Genomic DNA, 21,449 nt, shown 5'->3' on the forward strand with positions numbered 1-21,449 from the left:
CCAGTGAGCATGCATTGTCATTGGGGCGCGAAATTTCAAACGGAGGATTGAAACCGTACCGGTACGGCGAAAACCTTGCGGGAGGGAAAACCGCCGCCGTACGTGTACGACAAAAACCCTCAAAGGGTTAAGGGACATCCTCTATTGAATCTTTCAACACTATCTGAAATGTTAAATTTACTTGCCTGCATTACATCCTGGAAATAAACCATACCTATGCAGAGCTCCGGATTGACTTCAAAATTTTTTAACCTTCACAAAGATCCCAGGACAGATGTTTACGACCGCCGCAAACGAGAACGCCATAAATTTGTGAGTAGAGGCACACAGCCGTTGCCTAACCACCACTGTTACTGACGAGAATCCTATCACTGATACGTCACGTTCCTCACCTGGTCTATAGATCCGCTAAAGTTTTTGAACCATGGCTTCAAAGCGGTCGGTTCTCCACCGGCAATCATCTTCCGCAAGTTAGCAACGATGTCGCGTGGATTGTAATTTGGTATTTTCGTGGTCCAACCAGTGCCAATACCTTCCGCACCATTCACGAGCACCATCGGGAGCACGGGAATGTAGAACTCCGGCTCGATGCGTTGGTTGTCGTCGTATAGGTATTTCAGGATGGGATCATCAGAGGCAGGTACAATGAAACGTGCAAGAGGTGAGAGCATCGTGAAGATGTACCAAGGGCTTGCGGCATCTTGGCCGCCATGCAACCGAGTGCCGAACTGGCCGATAGGCTGCAAGAGGCTGATGTTGTTGCTACCAACAAATTCCTGCGCGAGGTTAATGATAGTAGACATCAGCGATTCCTCGCCATGATGGTAAGCGGAGTGCTCTACCACGGATCCAGCCAGCTGGGCTACCTTGATCTCATGCTTGTCATTTCTCTTTAAACATGTGAACAGCACCTTGCGCTGTCCCGGCTTGAGGCCATCGATTAGGGATGGAATGGAGTGCTGGTTGTCCATGTTGCTGAACAGGATGAGCTGTTTGTTCACAAAGTCCTGGTACGTCACATTCTTCGTGTTGCTGTAGTACATGTGGGGCTCGGGCAGGCCCATCTCGCGACGCTGCTTGCTCTCTTCCATGCTGTGCCGAAGCCAGTCTTTTCGTTGCTGGATCATCGTTTTGCTGAAGGCGAGCTCGATGGCATGGTCGTCCTCGTTGCCCTGATACTGAAAGGTTATACGGTGTCGAGGCATGTCCATGAAGTACTCTTTAACTTCCTTGGCAGTGTTGGTACCAAGACCTTTGTAGTACTTTACTTTCCAGCACTGCCAGTTGGCAGTGGCCATTTGCCACTCTTCGAACTCTGGGACGGAGTAGAATGAAATCTTCATGTTTTCGCGGCTTGCCTTGGCTATGGGCGTGATGAACTCTTCGAGGAAAGGCAGCTTAAGTAGCGAAGGCCAGTAGTAGTGGAAAAAGTTGATCAGCAGCCCCTTGATATGCGACCCGTCCTGTTCTTGGTCTGTCATGATCATAAGCCGGCCATAGCGAAGAGACTTCAGGTCCTCAACCGACTCGTACGCTTTCTTGTACTACGCAGAGTAAAAGGAAATACAACTTAAATTTCACATTCTCGCCAACCATTCACTGGTTTAAAACACAGGATATGTCATTTCATCTCGTCTTTCGGCTTATCCAGTACCAGCTTTTAAAATAAAAGCTATATCCAAGTACCAAGTATTGCGAAACATAGAACACTGTTGCGGAAACACAAGTAAGTCTGAAAAAAAAAGAACAGAAATTACAAGGAAACACTATGTTGGTTGGTTTGGTTTAGTGTTTAATGTACGCCCCAAAGCGACTCAGGCCATGGGAGACGTCGTAGTGGAAGAATTCGGAAACTGTGACCACCTGGGATTCTTTAAACTGCACTGACATCGCGCAGTACACAGGAGCCTTGTTTTTAGCTTTTAAATAAAAAAAAAGCAGCCGTCGTGGCCGCGATATGATCCCACTTTCTTGGGTGCAGTAATCGAGCACCGTAATCACTATGCTCCCGCGGTGCCTAAAAAAAAAGGAAACACGCGTATACCTAGGTGAGCAGTTGGTTTTTCGGGATCGGCGTCACGTGCCAACAGACGAGAATTCGAACGGAACCTGCCGCTGCGTTATCTGCTGCACTCTTAGGAATCTCAAATTAGCGCGTTTTTTTTTTCGAAGAGTTTGCCACAAGGCATAAGTTGAGAAAGGGGGAATGGGATGCAGGAGATAGAAAGTTAAAAGGAGTGCAGTCCAGTTGTGCTTATGTATTCGAGAAGGTTGGCAGTATAGCGATTGTCCATTGTCCATTTCTCATAATCACTATCGCGATTCCACCGCAGGCCCACCTTCATGATTATCCGTTGCCTAATGTGCGTTGTTGATGGACACGTCCACAACAAGTGACGCACATCGCGCGTTTGAGTAACACTTCTCATCATAGTGGGCACGCAATGGGGTACGGATGGAAGATGAATATACATGACAGACCACATTTCAAACTAAGAATTAAAATGGCTGTAATCAAGCGTCATTCCACGTAAAATGTGCTTCGTAACATACATCGTAACTAAGCGAACCTCCCATTCAAGGAGTTGCCAAACATACAAGCGCCCTCGCGTAGTTCACCTGCAGGCCCATGATCTTGATGATGTTGTTGATTTCCGCATTTTCAAGGATTTGCTTGTGGGTGGCTTCGCGCACGTTGATGAGTTTGCCCTTGAGCGGAAAGACGCCGTATTTCTCGCGGCCCAGCACAGAGAGCCCAGAGATGGCCAGGCTCTTGGCCGAGTCCCCTTCGGCAAGGATGAGTGTGCAGTCGATCGAGTTCCTCGTGCCGGCGTCGTCGGCGTCCTCAAGATTGGGGATGCCCTTCAGCTTCTTGACCGAACACTTCGTGCCCATCTCCTTCTCAGCCTTCTCAGCCTTCACTGTCGCCCGTGACATGACGCACTCCACCAGGCCGCACTTCAGCACCTGCGGGCGAAACGAGAAGCCGAGTAAACCTGCCGTGTGTGAACGTGCTTCTTTTATGTGATGCCAAATTTTTATTTGCATAACTTTGCTTTCTGTAGGCTACTGTTTACGATTACTGCGCTGCTACTGTACGAAGGCGACTATCAGGTTGACCTGCTCCACGCCTTTTGCACACGTCGCGGAGGCTCGATCATTGGCTTTGACATTAGGTTACGCAGTCCGCGTTGACGCGTTTCATATGCCAGCCGCGGCGGTCGCGCTTTTATCAAGACTAAATGCAGAAAATGTACACGTATCATGACTCGAGTTCACAGAGCTGTCTTTAACTCGCCGAAATCACTCCGAATCGCTGAACCATACGGTCTGCATGAAACAATGCGTCGCTGGCCATAATAACGCATCCTACTTCCCCTTAACGGTTTGCCGCAAAGCCCATCGCGTTCCGACACGTAAAGGCAAACCAAACCTTTCCCTATTTCTTCTGCCTCTTTCTACGCCCTGCTTGTCCTAGTAAACAGTATGAACAAGCCTATAAGCAGCAGTGCAGTCTCCGTTACGCACCCTATTCATTGCTAGAAAATGTCTGCAAGTTGGAACGCAGCCAAACAAACTGAGCGCCACGAAGCCCATATAACTCTTTCTCGAGTGCCCTTTATCTGCGGGTGCAATGCGCGGTGACGTCGTAAATGGGGGCGTAAACGTGCAGCAGTAGCATATGAATAGCGATGCGACTGGTATGGTATGAGAGGGTTTAACGTCCCAAAACAACATTGGCTATAATGGACGCCGTAGTGGAAGGGCTCCTGAAATATCGGCTACCCGGGGTTCATTAACGTGCACATTGCACAGAACACGGGCATCTCGCGTTTCTCCTCCATCAAAATGCGACCGCCGCGACTGAGATTGAACTTGCGTCATTGGGCTCAGCTGCCGAGCGCCCTAACCGTGCACTGATCCAAGACTACAAACAACATAGACCTTGTATGCCGCAGCGGTAGTCTCAGGCAGGCTTACATAAAATAACCATTCTTGTATATTTTCTGCTCTGGTATTAAGCCAGACTTGTAGAATGATTTCTGGATTAACGCTGTTTTCCTAATCAGCATTTTATTTTAGACATTGAAACCTTAGCAGTTACGGCTACGAGACTTTGCGAACTTAAGGAAATTTATAACTACGCATGCTTTCATGCTGGATCTAGTGTCCTGCAGGTTCCTTGACCCTTCAAAGCTCCAACCAACCATCATGCACCTTCTGGGATTCTGCGTTGTCTATACCTCGGATGCGCAAGACCAGGAGCTGCTGACTTAGGGGGAGCGTCTGATAAAGACAGCCGAGGCCGGCGACCATCTACTCTAAGCGTGCTATCGTCCTGACAATCAGCATATACAAACTGTCCACAAAGAGCCACGTAATATCTTATAACAAGCTATTTGGGTACAATTTTAAGTGAAATCAAACCTCTCTAAAATGACTTCATGCACAGTATCAAATAATGATCAGGATATGGCTCGGCTGCCTGCACAGACATTTTCAAACACCATCGATAAGGAAAATGTTGACCCTTGTGCAACTGAAATTGTTGCTGGGTGTAACACCGCAGATGTCTCTGCGTGATTAAAAACTCACTAAAAACTAAACTTAACGCGGTAATTGAAGCTACGAGCATGGAGTAATTGCAGCGTACCTGATTGCAGAACTTTTCGCTGAGTTCACACTTCGAATCGAACTTCCTGGCTGAAAGCGTCAACTTCTCTCTGGCCCGAGAGTCAAATACAGGGTTCTCGATGACACAGTTAATAAACAAAAACAGGCAGTCTTTGATCTGCTTCGCCAGGACCTTCACACCAGTTTTGGATTTTTCCTTGACGCTCTCCTGGACCTGAAAAAGGAGCTAAGACGCCAGTCACCCACCATTAGTCGGCCACAGAAAGCGGCATTCTCGTTCTGCAGCAGACTTCGTGCCACAAAAGGAATGCATTGATATCAAAGACTGGCGTATAGACTATGCTATTCGCGCTGTGCCAGCAGTCATCAATGAATAACTAAAAGGCAAGAAGCTAAAATGTAAACGCGATCAAACGATGTGAAGCGACAAAGATTCGTTAGCATTGGTTCGTGTCGCTTCTGCGTGGACCGCCTTCCTATTTTGTCTTTTTTTATTATTATTGTTCCAGTGATTGGGGGGGGGGGGGTCTGAGGTTCTCTTGGGCGGATATGTCTTGGAGGGTGGAAATGAGTGGTCAGGTTCTGGGTAGGGCCTTCTGGGAGGTCGGAATAGGTGAAGCTCCTGCAGTATAAAGCTAGACAGAACAATGTTGGTAATGGCTGCTACACCTATCATGAAGGCGGGCTGTTTAGGTGGTGATTATAGATGGTGAGGTAAAGTAGATGGGTATTTGGCATCCTCGTGGAGTGTTGTGGCGGCGTAACACATCCCCAGACGAACAGATTTTGCAAACCGCAATAAAGCTAACGCGTTAAAAAATTACAGCTTTTAAGGGACCGCTTCACAAAGACCATTACAAGAGAGAAAGTGGTCCATTCATGAGCTAAGTCTAGTTTTTTGCCCTAGCATACGCCATAAAGCATTATGAACGCTGCTGGTGATGAAGCCGTGTGCCCGTTAATTATTCGCGCGCACACTTGCACGATGAGTCTCAACGTGTGTTTACAGCGCAGACAGTGATTGAATCTGCCAAAGAAGCTACCACAATGCAAATCGGCTAGAAAAGAAAAAAAAAGATCGAAGATATACCTTCCTTACGAGATTGTCGGCGACGTAGTTAACGTGGCTTCCGCCTCTGGTTGTGGCGATGGCGTTGACGAAGCTGACCTGCCGGAACAACCCCTGGGAGCTGCACGCGACTGCGACTTCCCACCTTTCATTGACTCGTTCGTGGGCTACCATGAGTGGTTTTCCATTGCCGTCAACAATTCCATCCAACACCAACTTTGCATAATCTTTCATGCTCTTCACGTTTATCTTCTTTCCGTTAAGGTATACCTGGGCGCCACAAACCACCAAGAATCCCCACCAGTCACGAGGCGCCGCGAAGCACACTTGCACTGCTGCATGCAATTTCATGTGGCGTGCACGCTTCGTTCCTTTCAAATGAAGTAGCCATGCAAACAAGGACCCGAATACAAAAGAAAGCAAAAAATGTAGTTAGGATCATGCCTTCAAATGAATAAAAGTGCTTTTCGGCATTCGAAATACATTGGAATACCACTTGAACAAACGTCACTTATACGAAGTATTCAGTTGTACGAACTTTATTAAATGCCCCCACCGAAGCTCCATTGAACGCTATGCAAATGCCCTTCATTTTACCGAAATTAGTTATTGCTCATTTCAGTTCTACAAACATTTCCCGCGACGTCATTCTGTGTCTCTTACGTCATATTGAGCACTTCAACAAGCACAACTCGCATTTTTTGTGGCGTATTTTTACGTTTAGAACCACTTTTCATTACATCGTGAAGAAAAGTGGCCGTCATTTAGCTATGGATTTAATTGGCTTGTAGCCAGTCAAATCCATAGCTGGCATTGCACACTTAATTGGCTCGACAGTCATAACCAGCCATAGCGAGAGCATCAGTTCTACTAGGAAGGTGTACTTATGCATGTTGATTAACCATTATCTGCTGAAGCAGTGATCTGCTTGGAGAAAATGAAGGCCTTTGCTGCCCAGCAGACCGTTGTGTCGGACAAGGTTCACGGGAGCTAAAACACAGTGGTTTTGTTTAAGACCACTGCAGGCCTAATTTCGAAAGGGCTGCAAGAGGTTACTGCATTACTTGCTTACAAATGAGCGCAGTGACAAATGAGTTGAGATACAACTTTGACCCCCGATGTTTCTTGCAGATCAACCTTGCACGCCCTTATTTCAATTCAGCGAACTTTCATCCTAACAAACATTTTCCGGAGGTCCCTTGAAATTCGTTCAAGTGAAGTTTCACGGTAAATTGACCTTCGATCCTCGATTCTAACAGGTCTGCAGCAAAAGAGCCTTTTACGTAAGGACTTCTACATTTTAGACAGCGAGAACGATGCAGGCATTCTTTCTTTCTTTCTTCCTTTCTTCCTTTCTTCCTTTCTTCCTTTCTTTCTTCCTTTCTTCCTTTCTTTCTTTCTTTCTTTCTTTCTTTCTTTCTTTCCTTCTTTCCTTCTTTCCTTCTTTCCTTCTTTCCTTCTTTCTTTCTTTCTTTCTTTCTTTCTTTCTTTCTTTCTTTCTTGCTGAGGGATTAAACACCGTTTGAAGCCAATATTCTGAGCCCCATTCAACAGACGTATAGTTCACAGTCACAAGATCTCCTTCACTGGAGATCTATAGTCGAGCTAACTTGGGGCCTAAGTGATCTCCGCCCACATTCATACCGCCAAACACAATTTTTTTCCGGAAAGAAAAAGTATATCTATAGTTCGTCGTGAAAACATTCCTTATCTAATCAAGAAGCTGCCCGCAATACACTTTATCTCGAGGATTTGATAACCCTGGCTTGTCTAATGTGAGGCACTGAAAAACTGCTTTTATTTGCCGGTATGATTGGTCGATGGAGCAATACAGGAACGCCAGAGACCATGAGTCTTTGTTACCAGCTATATATTTTTTTAACTTGCCCCTATTAAATGAAGCAATTCCCCATCTGTGCAGTTAACGTCAAAGTCTAGATACCCAAGCTGCGGGCAGCATTTTTGTAAAGGTGTCTGATTGTCTTTGGTCCAACGGCATGGCCTAATATTTGAAGAAAAACACAGTCAAGAAAAAAATGGTGAAGTCTAAGCTTAGTGGATTAAAGCATCAGTAAGCGGTAGATGATTCTCATTTGGCTCCAAAATGTGCAGGATAATAAGAGGCGCCGGGAGATCGGACGGCAGGCTTCGCTCTCGATATATACCCAGCTCTTTCCCACTACAACCACATAGAACAGAACGAAGCTCTACTGCCCAAGCAGATGCAGCCACGCGTTCAAATTTTGGCTTGCACGTGCAAGTGCATGAATGATCCTACTTTCAGACAGATTTGTGCTCAAATGGATGTTGATAAACAATTCTCGCCTTCAACACGTTGTTGTGACCGTGCATGGTCCGCGCTTGCGCGCACTAGTGTGCGCCTGTGGGCATGGTATTGATATGTGCTGTTGGTGCAAGGGCTCTAAGTGAGCCTGTTCCCATGAATCTTTTTGTGTGAGCATGCTTTAATTTGTCGTGACCCTGCAACTGCCAACTTGGCCCTGTCAAGGGAACTTCAATAAAAATACAAAGAAACGTCGCCCTGTGAGAAATAGCCTGAAGTGCTTTTGTTCAACTGTTCACCCTTCCCGTCGAGAGGCGCTATTATCAAGTGAGAAATGCCTATTGCCCAAAGGAGACGATCGGAGTGAGATGTCCGCTGGCGTACAGGAGAAGAAAGGAGCATGGGGATTACGGCCATTAGAGGATTTCCCGTGAATGCAGGAAAGAGTTGGAATTGCCGGAAAGGGACAATGCTGGGAGCAGTATTCGTGGATCGCACGTACACTTGGGTTTCTGAGAAGGAAATCCACTTGCCGGAACCAACCTAGTGGATCTTTGCAGAAGAATCGAAATTTACCTCCTCGCCGTTCCCCAAACTCTACCGGATAACAAGTGACCACGCCCGACGAAACAATACTGGACAGTCAGTGCATCAGACCATCAGTGCAGTGATGTGTTCGATTGGTTGCCTAAATCTGAGGGGTGTGCCCTGGAACTGATTGGTCAGCATCTTCAGAGAGGGGCTGGACATAGGGGGATTTAAGGACGTTGCCGAGCACGAAATGAGGCGCTGAGCTCAGGGTAAACGGCTCATCCAGACGCTTCTCGCTATGAACTCTTAACGCTTCCATTTTGCTCATATACCCTTTTTTTCATGTAAAAGAGTTTTTTCAAAGTGCCATTAAACCTGCTTGTATATATTTTACCAACTTCGAAGATTCAATCCTTCATCAGCCCGGAGTCTCTGCACGCTACCAAGTGAAGGCCGGGTCGACCCAGTCCCAGCGTCACGACAACTGGTGACTAGCGTTGGGATCTGAATCTACAAGCCACAACATCTGGTGATCGAAGGTGGCATCTCAAGCAACAAGCAGGAGCAACAATTGGCCAACAAGAGAGCTCGGAACATCGATCGCATGTGTGGGTGAGTGCTTGGCTTTTATTCTGATGTGGACCAGGTTCTAGAACAGGGTTAGATTTTAGAACTGGTAAAGAGTGTTGGAACGCCTTTAGGTTTGGTAGTTTGCACAGTTGTTTTGGAAGTAGCCGACACTCGGAGTGATCATGGACCTAAAAAAGCTGCAGAAACCGGAACTGTTGCTATTGTGTGAGGAATTGGGAATTGATACAAGTGGTTTGGCACGAAAACCCTTGATTTTAAAGGCAATCACTGATTTGGGAACTGATGATGAGGAGCTCAGTGAAGCATGGAACCTCATCGGACAAAAAAAGGAGGAGCAGCTCAGACAGCAGAAAGAGCGGGAAAAAGAGGAAAAGAGGCGTGAGCGTAAAATTCAGAGAGAAGCAAAAAGGCTGGAGCAAGAAATTGAGCTCCGGAAATTAGAAGTAGAGTTGAGCAAGAGGTCGGACATTTGTCCCCAGCTAGCGGTACCTCTTCTCAACAAGGAGGCAGATTTCAAGATGTCAAAGTACATGCAGCCATATGTGATATCAGGGGATATCTGTCTGTATCTGGCTAACTTTGAGCGAACCTGCGAAAAACTGCCCTTCCAGCGAGACACTTGGTCTCAGAGATTATTGACGGTTCTGCCCTGGGAGGCAGCGTAGGTTGTCGCGCGGCTAAGCAAGGAGGACGCGGACAACTACGAGAAGGTCAAGGCTTGCCTTCTGAGAAAGTATAGGCTTAGCGCCGAGGCGTTCAGACAACGGTTGCGGAACGCTACTAAGTCCAGGGACAAGAGTTACCCTGAATTCCTGTACAATTTAAGAGTCAATTTGGGCGAGTGGCTGAAGAGCACTGATTCCTACAGTGATAGGGACGCTGTAGTCGAGCAAATTCTTTTGGAGCAGTTTTATAACTGCCTCCCAGAAAAAGAAAGAAATTGGTTACAGGACCGAGGCGACATTAAGTCGGCAACTGAAGCTGCCGAACTCATTGAGGAGTACGCTTCGCGCCGACAATTCAGCAACCCAGCAGTGGATAGGCCCCGCAATCCCAAGTTGAGTGTGAATAACCGTCAGGAAAGGCACTTTGCTAGAGTTGCAAACGAAGAAAGGAAGGCTTCTTCAGGCAAACTCCCTAGAAAGGACGGCAGTGAGAAAAGTGGGGAAGTGACCAACACGCAGAACACAAAGAACAAGCTTCAGGCTAGGAAGCCTCTCACATGCTTTAGGTGTAATGAGCAGGTTCACATTGCCGTCAACTGCCGGAAAGAAAAGATTGCTTTCTCGTATGTCAGTGACTGCGATGAAAACATGAAGCTTTTGGAACCCTACATGCATGACCTGCATGACCTAGTAGTCAACGGAAAGCCTTGCAAGGTACTGCGCGATTCGGCCGCAACGATGGATGTTGTCTATCCGGCGTATGTGTCGCCTTCCGACTATACAGGACAGTGTGCATGGATCCGCCAGGTAGTGGAGGAACAGAGTGTGTGCTTGCCAATCGCGAACGTGGTCATCGAGGGCCCTTTCGGCGAGTTAACAACCGAGGCTGCCGTTTCAGGAAAGCTTCCTAAGTGCTATCCGTATTTGTTTTCCAACAAATCGGACATGCTGCTGCGAAAGAGGGGCATCCTTTTCGGAGACAGAGTTGTGCAAGCTTTAACACGTTCAAAAGCGCGAGAACTAGCTACACTGCTCATTCCAGAAAATTCCACAGCGGAGGAAACGGCAGTTAAAACAGTGATCGATGCGGAAGATAGCGGGTCAGAAAACTTTGAGAGCGAGGCATCTCAGATAAGTCAACTTGAAAGTGAGCTTGATGAGACGCGGAATGAGGACGTTCTTGAGAGTAACCTCTTGCAGCCAGTGTCTAGTAATCTCACGAGACTTCTAAGTGGAACCCGAGAGGACTTAGCTATGGAGCAAGCCAATGATCCCAAGATACAGGAGATAAGGGAGCGCCACCACGCCACTAAGACAGCAAAGAATATTTCTTTCGAGATGAGAAAGGGAGTGCTGTATCGCTTATTCAAGGATAAGCGCGGAGTAGAGCGGGACCAATTAGTCGTTCCCCAAAAGTACCGCGAAGACTTACTGCGACTTTCCCATGGCAGCTCGTGGTCATGTCACCTTGGAATAAGGAAAACAAAGCAGAGGCTGTTGCAAGAATACTATTGGCCTGGATGTTTTAAGGACACGGAAAATTTTGTACGGTCATGCGACACGTGCCAGCGGGTTGGAAAGGCGCAAGATAAGTGGATAGTTCCGATGGTGTTAGTACCAATCATTACCAAGCCGTTTCACCGGTTAGTAATAGATGTAGTTGGGCCACTTCCTGTGACATAGTCAGGGTACCGTTATATTCTCACTATGTTATGTACAGCCACAATGTTTCCAGAGGCTGTTCCGCTGCGCGAGGTGACGTCCGAGAGTGTAGTGAATTCGCTGCTGTCAGTGTTTGCACGAGTTGGATTCCCTTCCGAGGTCCAAAGTGATCAGGGTAGCGTTTTCACAAGTGTCCTCACCACCTCATTTCTCGAGCGATGCGGCATTAAGGTAGTGCATAGCTCGATCCACCATCCGCAGAGCAACAGCGTAGTGTCGTGACGCTGGGGCTAAGTCGACCCGGCCTTCACTTGGTAGCGTGCAGAGACTCGGGGTTGAAGAAGGACTGAATCTTCGAAGTTGGTAAAATATATACAAGCAGGTTTAATGGCACTTTGAGAAATCTTATTTACATGAATATTTACACGAAAAAAGAAGGGTATATTAACAAAATGGCAAGCGTAAAGAGTTCATAGCGAGAAGCGTCTGGATGAGCCGTTTACCCAGGGCTCAGAGCGACATTTCGTGCTCTGCAGCGTCCTTAAAACCCCCTATGTCCAGCCCCCCTCTGAAGATGCTGACCAACCAAATCCAGGGCACGCCCCTCAGATATCGGCATCCAATCGAACACATCACTGCACTGATGATCTGAAGCACTGACTGGCCCGGCATTGTTTCGTTGGGCCTGGTCACTTGTTGGCGGGAAAAGCTTGGGAACGGCGAGGAGGTACATTTCTATTCTTCAGCCAAGAATCGATAGGCTGGTTCCGACAAGTGGATTTACTTCTCAGAAACCCAAGTACACGTGCGCGCCACATAATGATCCCAGCATTGTCCCTTTCCGACAATTGCAAATCTTTCCTGCATACCTGGGAAATGTCACTCTGTCACTCTGTCGTCTTCTTTTGGACAGTAGGCATTCCTCACTGGACGATAGGGCTTCTCGATGGGAAGGGTGAACAAAAGAAAGAAAGCACTTCCGGCTTTTTCCCGCAGGACGACATTCCTTTGTATTTTTCTAGACGTTCTCTTGACAGGGTCAATTTGGCATTTGCAGGGTTTTCACAAGGCAAAACAGGCTTACACAAAGGATTTATGGAAACAGGCTCACTTAGAGCCTTTGTACCAACAGCACATATCCACAGCACTTATCCATGCCCACAGGCGAACAATAGAGTGCGCAAATGCGGATGCACGGTCGTAACAGCCTCCTCCCCCGCCAGAAGAGTCTCGGAGGGCAGCAGTCGCAGCTGCTGCATGAAGAGACGACTTAATGGCCTGCACGTGAACGCTTGAAGCTCGCTGTTGCTTGTCGCGTTGTCTTGATTGTTGTAGGCCAAATTGCTCGAGCTGTCTGAAACTCAACCACATGTCTAAACAAGCACTCGGCTTCCGTCTGAAGAGACCAGGTTAAAAGAAAACTGCCATTGTTGTTCGAGAAAAGCCCACTCTCAAGACGTTCAGGACCCACGTATGCCTCGAAAACCAAACGTGCTGCTTTACATAGTCACATATATTCAAGCGCACGAAAAAAAAAAGAACCTGAGTATCAATTTGGATACATGGCGAGGAACACCTCGGACCGCTTAGAAACAGCGGCTAAGCGCGTCCGCATTTCCATTTAATTTCCCCTTTTTGTATCTTATTTCAAAATTGTACTGCTGTAAAATCAAGCTCCACCTAAGAAGGCGACTGTTCTTCGATGTCGCAGTTTGCAGCCAAGCCAGGGGACAATGGTCCGTCTCTACGGTGAATTTGGCCCCTCCAAGATAGCACTGCAATTTTTGAATGGCCCATACAATGCAAGCGCACTCTTTCTCTTACGCGCAATAAGCCCTCTCTCTAGAACTCAGTTTTCTGCTCAGGTAGAGCACGGGGTGCTCATTACCGTCGTCATCTCTCTGGCAGAGAACAGCACCTAACCCTCGATCACTGGCATCACACTGGACCGTGAATTCTCGGGCATAGTCTGGAGCTCGCAATACCGGACGGCTAATCAGCACAGCCTTCAGGTTTACGAAGGAGGCTTCCTTTTGTTCGTCCCAGACTACATTTGTCGGTTCTGTCTTGCGGAGAGCGTCGGTCAGAGGGCTGGCCAAAGCTGAATAGTTAGGGATGTAGTGATTGTAGTATCCAGTCAGACCCAGGAATGCTCGAATTTCCGTCTTCGTGCTCGGCCGCGGGTAGTCTGCTACCGCAGAAATCTTAATCTCGCTGGGTTTCCTGAAACCTTGACCTACATTGTGACCCAAGTAGTCCACGGTCGCCCTTGCCAGGCAACATTTCTCGGCCTTTACAGTTAGTCCAGCTTGACGCAAAAGGCTCAGTACAGCTCTTAGACGTACCATATGGTTCGCCCATGAGTCGGAAAAAACCGCAATGTCGTCTAAATAAGGCACCGCGAATGCTTCACACCCCTTTAAAACCCTATCCATGAGTCGGGAAAAACAAAATGGAGCATTTTTGAGCCCGAAACTCATCATTGTTGGCTGGTAGCTGCCCGTCGGAGTGACGAAAGCCGCGTATCTGCTGGCGCGTTCAGTGAGCGGTACTTGCCAGTATCCTCGAGTAAGGTCCAGCGTAGTCACATATGCCGCTCTACTGACCTGTTCTACTCTCTCCTCAATATTCGGAATAGGATACACTTGATCCCTGGTGAGAGAATTTAGCTTTCGGTAGTCTACCACAGGCCTAGGGTCTTTACCTGGAGCTTCTACTAAGATCATAGGCGAAGCATAATCGCTTTCCAAGGGTCTTATTACTCCCAATTCCAGCATGCGAGTTACTTCCCTATCCAGAATTTCTCTTTGTATTGGAGAAAATCGGTAGCACCTTGATCGCACTGGCACGTCTGAAGTCAGCTCAATATCGTGCTCAGTCAAATCAGTCCTGCCTGGCCTGTCCACGAAGCAGGCCTCAAACTCTGTTATTATCTCGCCTAGATCGGACAACTGGGATTTCTTTAGTTCTCCTCTCTGCTCCGTCCTTTTGAAAAGCTCCTGAGCGTTGCTTCCTTTTCCGCTGAGGCAAATCAAGTTGTCCCCCATCTCCTCGGGAAGGTTTAACGTTAGATTTACCACGGCTTGCTCCATAGCTAAGTTCTCTCGGGTTCCACTTAAAAGTCTCGTGAGATTACTAGACACTGGCGGCAAGAGGTTACTCTCAAAAACGTCCGCATTCCGCGTCTCATCAAGCTCACTTTCAAGTTGACTTATCTGAGATGCCTCGCTCTCAAAGTTTTCTGACCCGCTATCTTCCACATAGACCACTGTTTTAACTGCCGTTTCCTCCGCTGTGGAATTTTCTGGTATGAGCAGTGTAGCTAGTTCTCGCGCCTTTGAACGTGTTAATGCTTGCACAACACTGTCTCCGAAAAGGATGCCCCTCTTTCGCAGTAGCATGTCCGATTTGTTGGAAAACAAATACGGATAGCACTTAGGCAGCTTTTCTGAAACGGCAGCCTCGGTTGTTAACTCGCCGAAAGGGCCCTCGATGACCACGTTCGCGATTGGCAAGCACACACTCTGTTCCTCCACTACCTGGCGGATCCACGCACACTGTCCTGTATAGTCGGAAGGCGACACATACGCCGGATGGACAACATCCATCGTTGCGGCCGAATCGCGCAGTACCTTGCAAGGCTTCCCGTTGACTACTAGGTCATGCAGGTAGGGTTCTAAAAGCTGCATATTTTCATCGCAGTCACTGACATACGAGAAAGCAATCTTTTCTCTCTGGCAGTTGACGGCAATGTGACCCTGCTCATTACACCTAAAGCATGTGAGCGGCTTCCTAGCCTCAAGCTTTTTCTTTGTGTTCTGCGCGTTGGTCACTTCCCCACTTTTCTCACTGCCGTCCTTTCTAGGGCGTTTGCCTGAAGAAGCCGTCCTTTCTTCGTTTGCAAATCTAGCGAAGTGCCTTTTCTGACGGTTATTCACACTGAACTTGGGATTGCGGGGCCTATCCACTGCTGGGTTGCTGAATTGTCGGCGCGAAGCATACTCCTCAATAAGTTCGGCAGCTTCAGTTGCCGACTTAACTTCGCCTCGGTCCTGTAACCAATTTCTTTCTTTTTCTGGGAGGCAGTTATAAAACTGCTCCAAAAGAATTCTCTCGACAACAGCGTCCCTATCACTGTAGGAATCAGTGCTCTTTAGCCACTCGCACAAATTAGCTCTTAAATTCTACAGGAATTCAGGGTAACTCTCGTCCCTGGACTTAGTAGCGTTCCGAAAACGTTGTCTGAACGCCTCGGCGCTAAGCCTATACTTACTCAGAAGGCAAGCTTTGACCTTCTCGTAGTTGTCCGCGTCCTCCTTGCTTAGCCGCGCGACAACCTCCGCTGCCTCGCAGGGCAGAACCGTCAATAATCTCTGAGACCAAGTGTCTCGCTGGAAGGACAGTTTTTCGCAGGTTCGCTCAAAGTTAGCCAGATACAGACCGATATCCCCTGATATCACATATGGCTGCATGTACTTTGACATCTTGAAATCTGCCTCCTTGTTGAGAAGAGGTACCGCTAGCTGGGGACAATTGCCCGACCTCTTGCTCAACTCTAAGTCTAATTTCCGGAGCTCAATTTCTTGGTCCAGCTTTTTTGCTTCTCTTTCAATTTCACGCTTCTTTTCCTCTTTTTCCCGCTCTTTCTGCTGTCTGAGCTGCTCCTTTTTTTGACCGATGAGGTTCCATGCTTCACTGAGCTCCTCATCATCGGTTCCCAGATCAGTGATTGCCTTTATAATCAAGGGTTTTCGTGCCAAACCACTTGTATCAATTCCCAATTCCTCACACAATAGCAACAGGTCCGGTTTCTGCAGCTTTTGTAGGTCCATGATCGCTCCGAGTGTCGGCTACTTCCAAAACAACTGTGCAAACTACCAAACCTAAAGGCGTTTCAACACTTTTTACCAGTTCTAAAATCTAACCCTGTTCTAGAACCTGGTCCACATCAGAAGAAAAGCCAAGCACTCACCCACACATGCGATCGATGTTCCGAGCTGCTCTCTTGTTGGCCGATTGTTGCTCCTGCTTGTTGCTTGAGATGCCACCTCCGATCACCAGATGTTGTGGCTTGTAGATTCTGATCCACCTCGAATCACCAGATGTTGTAGCTTGTAGATCCAGATCCCACCGCTGCCACCAGTTGTCGTGACGCTGGGGCTACGTCGACCCGGCCTTCACTTGGTAGCGTGCAGAGACTCGGGGTTGAAGTAGGATTGAATCTTCGAAGTTGGTGAAATATGTACAAGCAGGTTTAATGGCACTTTGAGAAACTTATTTACAAGATTATTTACACGAAAAAGAAGGGTACATCAGCAAAATGGCAAGCGTTAATAGTTCATAGCGAGAAGCGACTGGATGAGCCGTTTGCCCAGGGCTCAGAGCGACATTTCGTGCTCTGCAGCGTCCTTAAAACCCCCCATGTCCAGCCCCTCTCTGAAGATGCTGACCAACCAAATCCAGGGCACGCCCCTCAGATATCGGCATCCAATCGAACACATCACTGCACTGATGGTCTGAAGCACTGACTGGCCCGGCATTGTTTCGTTGAGCCTGGTCACTTGTTGGCGGGAAAAGCTTGGGAACGGCGAGGAGGTACATTTCTATTCTTCAGCCAAGAATCGATAGGCTGGTTCCGGCAAGTGGATTTACTTCTCAGAAACCCAAGTACACGTGCGCGCCGCATACGGCTCCCAGCATTGTCCCTTTTCGACAATTGCAAATCTTTCCTGCATTCCCGGGAAACCATTTAATGGCCGTATGCGTCATGCTCCTTTCTTGTCCGGCATTCCCAGGAAATCCTCTAATGGCCGTAATCACCTTGCTCGTTTCTTGTCCTGTACGTCAGCGGACGTGTCACTCTGTCGCCTCGTTTGGACAATAGGCATTCCTTACTTGACCATAGCGCTTCTCGACGGGAAGGGTGAACAATTGAACGAAAGCACTTCCGGCTATCTCCCGCAGGGGGACATTTCTTTGTGTTTTTCTAGACGTTCTCTTGACAGGGTCAATTTGGCATTTGCAGGGTGTCCACAAAGCAAAACAGGCTTACAAAACAGGATTCCTGGAAACAGGCTCACTTAGAGCCATTGTACCAACCCCACATATCCACAGCACTTATCCATGCCTACAGGCGAACAATAGAGCGCGCAAGTGCGGATGATGCACGGTCGTAACAGCCTCCTCCCCCGCCAGAAGAGTCACGGAGGGCAGCAGTCGCAGCTGCTGCATGAACAGACGACTTAATGGCCTGCACGTGAACGCTTGAAGCTCGCTGTTGCTTGTCGCGTTGTCTTGATTGTTGTAGGCCAAATTGCTTGAGCTATCTGAAACTCAACCACATGTCCAAGCAAGCACTCGGCTCCCGTCCTTTTGGACAGTAGGCATTCCTCACTGGACGATAGGGCTTCTCGATGGGAAGGGTGAACAAAAGAAAGCACTTCCGGCTTTTTCCCGCAGGACGACATTCCTTTGTATTTTTCTAGACGTTCTCTTGACAGGGTCAATTTGGCATTTGCAGGGTTTTCACAAGGCAAAACAGGCTTACACAAAGGATTTATGGAAACAGGCTCACTTAGAGCCTTTGTACCAACAGCACATATCCACAGCACTTATCCATGCCCACAGGCGAACAATAGAGCGCGCAAATGCGGATGCACGGTCGTAACAGTAGAAAGATGCCATTCTGTTCTCAAACGCGTCCTGAGGGGACTGTGCTATGAAAACAAGCGCGAATGGGATACCTGCCTTCCTGCAGCACTTTTCGCTTTGTGGTCAGTGGCGCACGAATCCACTGGATTTAGCCCAGCCGAGTTGGTATACGGAAGGTCACTGCGCTCACCTTTGCGAATGGTGCGCGAAGCCTGGGAGGGGCGCGGAGAAGACCCAACAGTAGTAGAATTCATTCTGAACCTCCTGAATCGCTTACGTAACACTAAGGAACTCGTTGAGGCCAGCATGAAGTCAGCCCAGGCTCGTTCCAAATTGTACTATGATAAGTCACCCCGTCAAAGGACGTTTCGTATCGGAGACCAGGTGATGTTTCAGGTTCAAGGCAGAATCAGCTCGAAGTACAGTGGGAAGGACCTGCTGAAGTCGTTGCAAAGCTTTCTAACACTAACTACGCAGTGAAAATCCCTGGTAGGCGTAAAGTGTGCGCTTGCATTGTATGGGCCATTCAAAAATTGCAGTGCTATCTTGGAGGGGCCAAATTCATCGTAGAGACGGACCATTGTCTCCTGGCTTGGCTGCAAACTGCGACATCGAAGAACAGTCGCCTTCTGAGGTGGAGCTTAATTTTACAGCAGTACAATTTTGAAATAAGATACAAAAAGGGGAAGTTAAATGGGAATGCGGACGCGCTTAGCCGCTGTTTCTAAGCGGTCCGAAGTGCTCCTCACCATGTATCCAAATTGATACTCAGGTTTTTTTTTCGTGCGCTTGTATATATGTGACTATGTAAAGCAGCACGTTTGGTTTTCTAGGCATACGTGGGTCCTGAACGTCTTGAGTGTGGGCTTTTCTCGGACAACGATGGCAGTTTTCTTTTGACCTGGTCTCTTCAGACGGGAGCCGAGTGCTTGCTTAGACATGTGCTTGAGTTTCAGAGACAGCTCAAGCAATTTGGCCTACGACAATCAAGACAACGCGACAGCGAGCTTCAAGCGTTCATGTGCAGGCCATTAAGTCGTATTTTCATGCAGCAGCTGCGACTGCTACCCTCCGTGACTCTTCTGGCGGGGGAGGAGGCTGTTGTGACCGTGCATGGTCCGCGCTTGCGCGCACTATTGTGCGCCTGTGGGCATGGTATTGATATGTGCTGTTGGTGCAAGGGCTCTAAGTGAGCCTGTTCCCATGAATCTTTTTGTGTGAGCATGCTTTGCTTTGTTGTGACCCTGCAACTGCCAACTTGGCCCTGTCAAGAGAACTTCAATAAAAATACAAAGAAACGTCGCCCTGTGAGAAATAGCCGGAAGTGCTTTTGTTCAACTGTTCACCCTTCTCGTCGAGAGGCGCTATTATCAAGTGAGGAATGCCTATTGCCCAAAGGAGACGATCGGAGTGAGATGTCCGCTGACGTACAGGAGAAGAAAGGAGCATGGGGATTACGGCCATTAGAGGATTTCCCGTGAATGCAGGAAAGAGTTGGAATTGCCGGAAAGGGACAATGATGGGAGCAGTATTCGTGGAGCGCACGTACACTTGGGTTTCTGAGAAGGAAATCCACTTGCCGGAACCAACCTAGCGGATCTTTGCAGAAGAATCGAAATTTACCTCCTCGCCGTTCCCCAAACTCTACCGGACAACAAGTGACCACGCCCGACGAAACAATACTGGACCAGTCAGAGCATCAGACCATCAGTGCAGTGATGTGTTCGATTGGTTGCCGAAATCTGAGGGGTGTGCCCTGGAACTGATTGGTCAGCATCTTCAGAGAGGGGCTGGACATAGGGGGATTTAAGGATGTTGCAGAGCATGAAATGAGGCTCTGAGCCCCGGGTAAACGGCTCATCCAGACGCTTCTCGCTATGAACTCTTAACGCTTCCATTTTGCTGATATACCCTTTTTTTCATGTAAATAAGTTTTCTCAAAGTGCCATTAAACCTGCTTGTATATATTTTACCAACTTCGAAGATTCAATCCTTCATCAACCCGGATTCTCTGCACGCTACCAAGTGAAGGCCGAGTCGACTTAGTCCCAGCGTCACGACAACGTGCGACGCCAGGCTGCGGCGATAGTTTTGTCGCCTAATGCCAGGGAAGCTGTACTGCGCGCTTCGACGCGGTTTAGAATCATGATCAAGGCCGTATGTTATGCTTATGGTATTGTTTTGTTTATTATCCGCTCATAACATGGTGCAAGATGATGGCAGAGTGGTTTCAGTGCCTCAGTGGTATCGTACCAAACATTCCAACGCGCATGATCTTTCAATATTTGCGCGAACGGATTAGAGCACAATAAAACCCGCCGTTTCCGTTACTCCGTTTTAGGTTTCATCGATCGTGTCGAGCTCAGACGAGCCTGGCGGGAGAAGTACTTACACCATCGCGCATGGGCAGATCATAAGATCGCGTGCCCGTTACGGAGGCCTCAATGGTTTTCGCAGGGGAGCCTCCTTAAAACCCTAAGAGATACAAGCTCACGCACAAATTGATTTATTATTTGTTCTCACAAGCAGTTGACACCGGCGACATGCAGACTCAGCCTGCGCTTACGGGAATGGAAATGGGAATGGAAAACCGCAAAGCTCATTCCTATTTACAAATCCGGTAGCAAAGACGATATTTCTAACTTTCGACCAATATTCCTAACTTGTACCGCCTGCAAACTTCTAGAAGACATAATACTAAAACACTTAAACGCACATCTTGAGCAGGAACATCTGTTATCACCCTTTCAGCATGGTTTCCGCAAGGGGCTATCATCCGTCACCCAACTACTGGAGCTAATACACGATATTTTCATTAGCATTGATAACCAAAAACAAATCGGCCTCATCTTTTTAGATTTCTCCAAAGCTTTGGATCGCGTTTCTCATGTAAAGCTTATCAAGAAATTAACATCCATATTCGGTGATAACCCTGTCATAGATTGGATCCAGGACTATCTAACAGATCGGCACCAGTTTGTACAAATAAATAACCATAACTCAAAAATAGTACCTGTTACCTCTGGAGTACCGCAAGGTTGCGTACTGACGCCAATATTATTTTTACTCTTTATAAATGACCATCCTAAAAATATTCTCGTAAATATCAGGCTTTTTGCAGACGACTGCATCCTTTATGGTGAAATTAATTCCTCTGAAGACCATATCGCCCTAAACAACGCACTGGAAACAGTGTCACACTGGTGTACAGAGTGGCAGATGGTGCTAAATGTTAATAAATGTGTAGTCCTGCCGATAACAAGAAAAAAAGAGTGCCTGCATTTTCCGTACAGTATAAGCAATACTTTACTAACCCGAGTCAGCGAACACAAATATCTTGGCTTGATACTCACGCATAACC

General features: G+C 47.7%; 1 protein-coding gene across 1 annotated transcript in view; it reads right to left on the reverse strand.

Moving 5' to 3' along the window:
• LOC146204647 (DNA topoisomerase 2-alpha-like) overlaps positions 1-21,449 on the reverse strand; it is a 70,770-nt gene that overhangs the window by 40,719 nt on the left and 8,602 nt on the right. The window contains exons 5-8 of the mRNA XM_084604912.1: positions 5,726-5,974; positions 4,655-4,849; positions 2,620-2,967; positions 393-1,544 (exon numbers count right to left, since the gene is read on the reverse strand). Coding sequence (XP_084461038.1) covers positions 393-1,544; positions 2,620-2,967; positions 4,655-4,849; positions 5,726-5,974 — 1,944 coding nt within the window. The remainder of the gene's footprint in view (positions 1-392; positions 1,545-2,619; positions 2,968-4,654; positions 4,850-5,725; positions 5,975-21,449) is intronic.

Source organism: Amblyomma maculatum, chromosome 1 (genome assembly GCF_055883805.1).
Source record: "Amblyomma maculatum isolate TAMU_Amacu chromosome 1, ASM5588380v1, whole genome shotgun sequence".
In the NCBI taxonomy this organism is placed as follows: Eukaryota; Metazoa; Arthropoda; class Arachnida; order Ixodida; family Ixodidae; genus Amblyomma; species Amblyomma maculatum.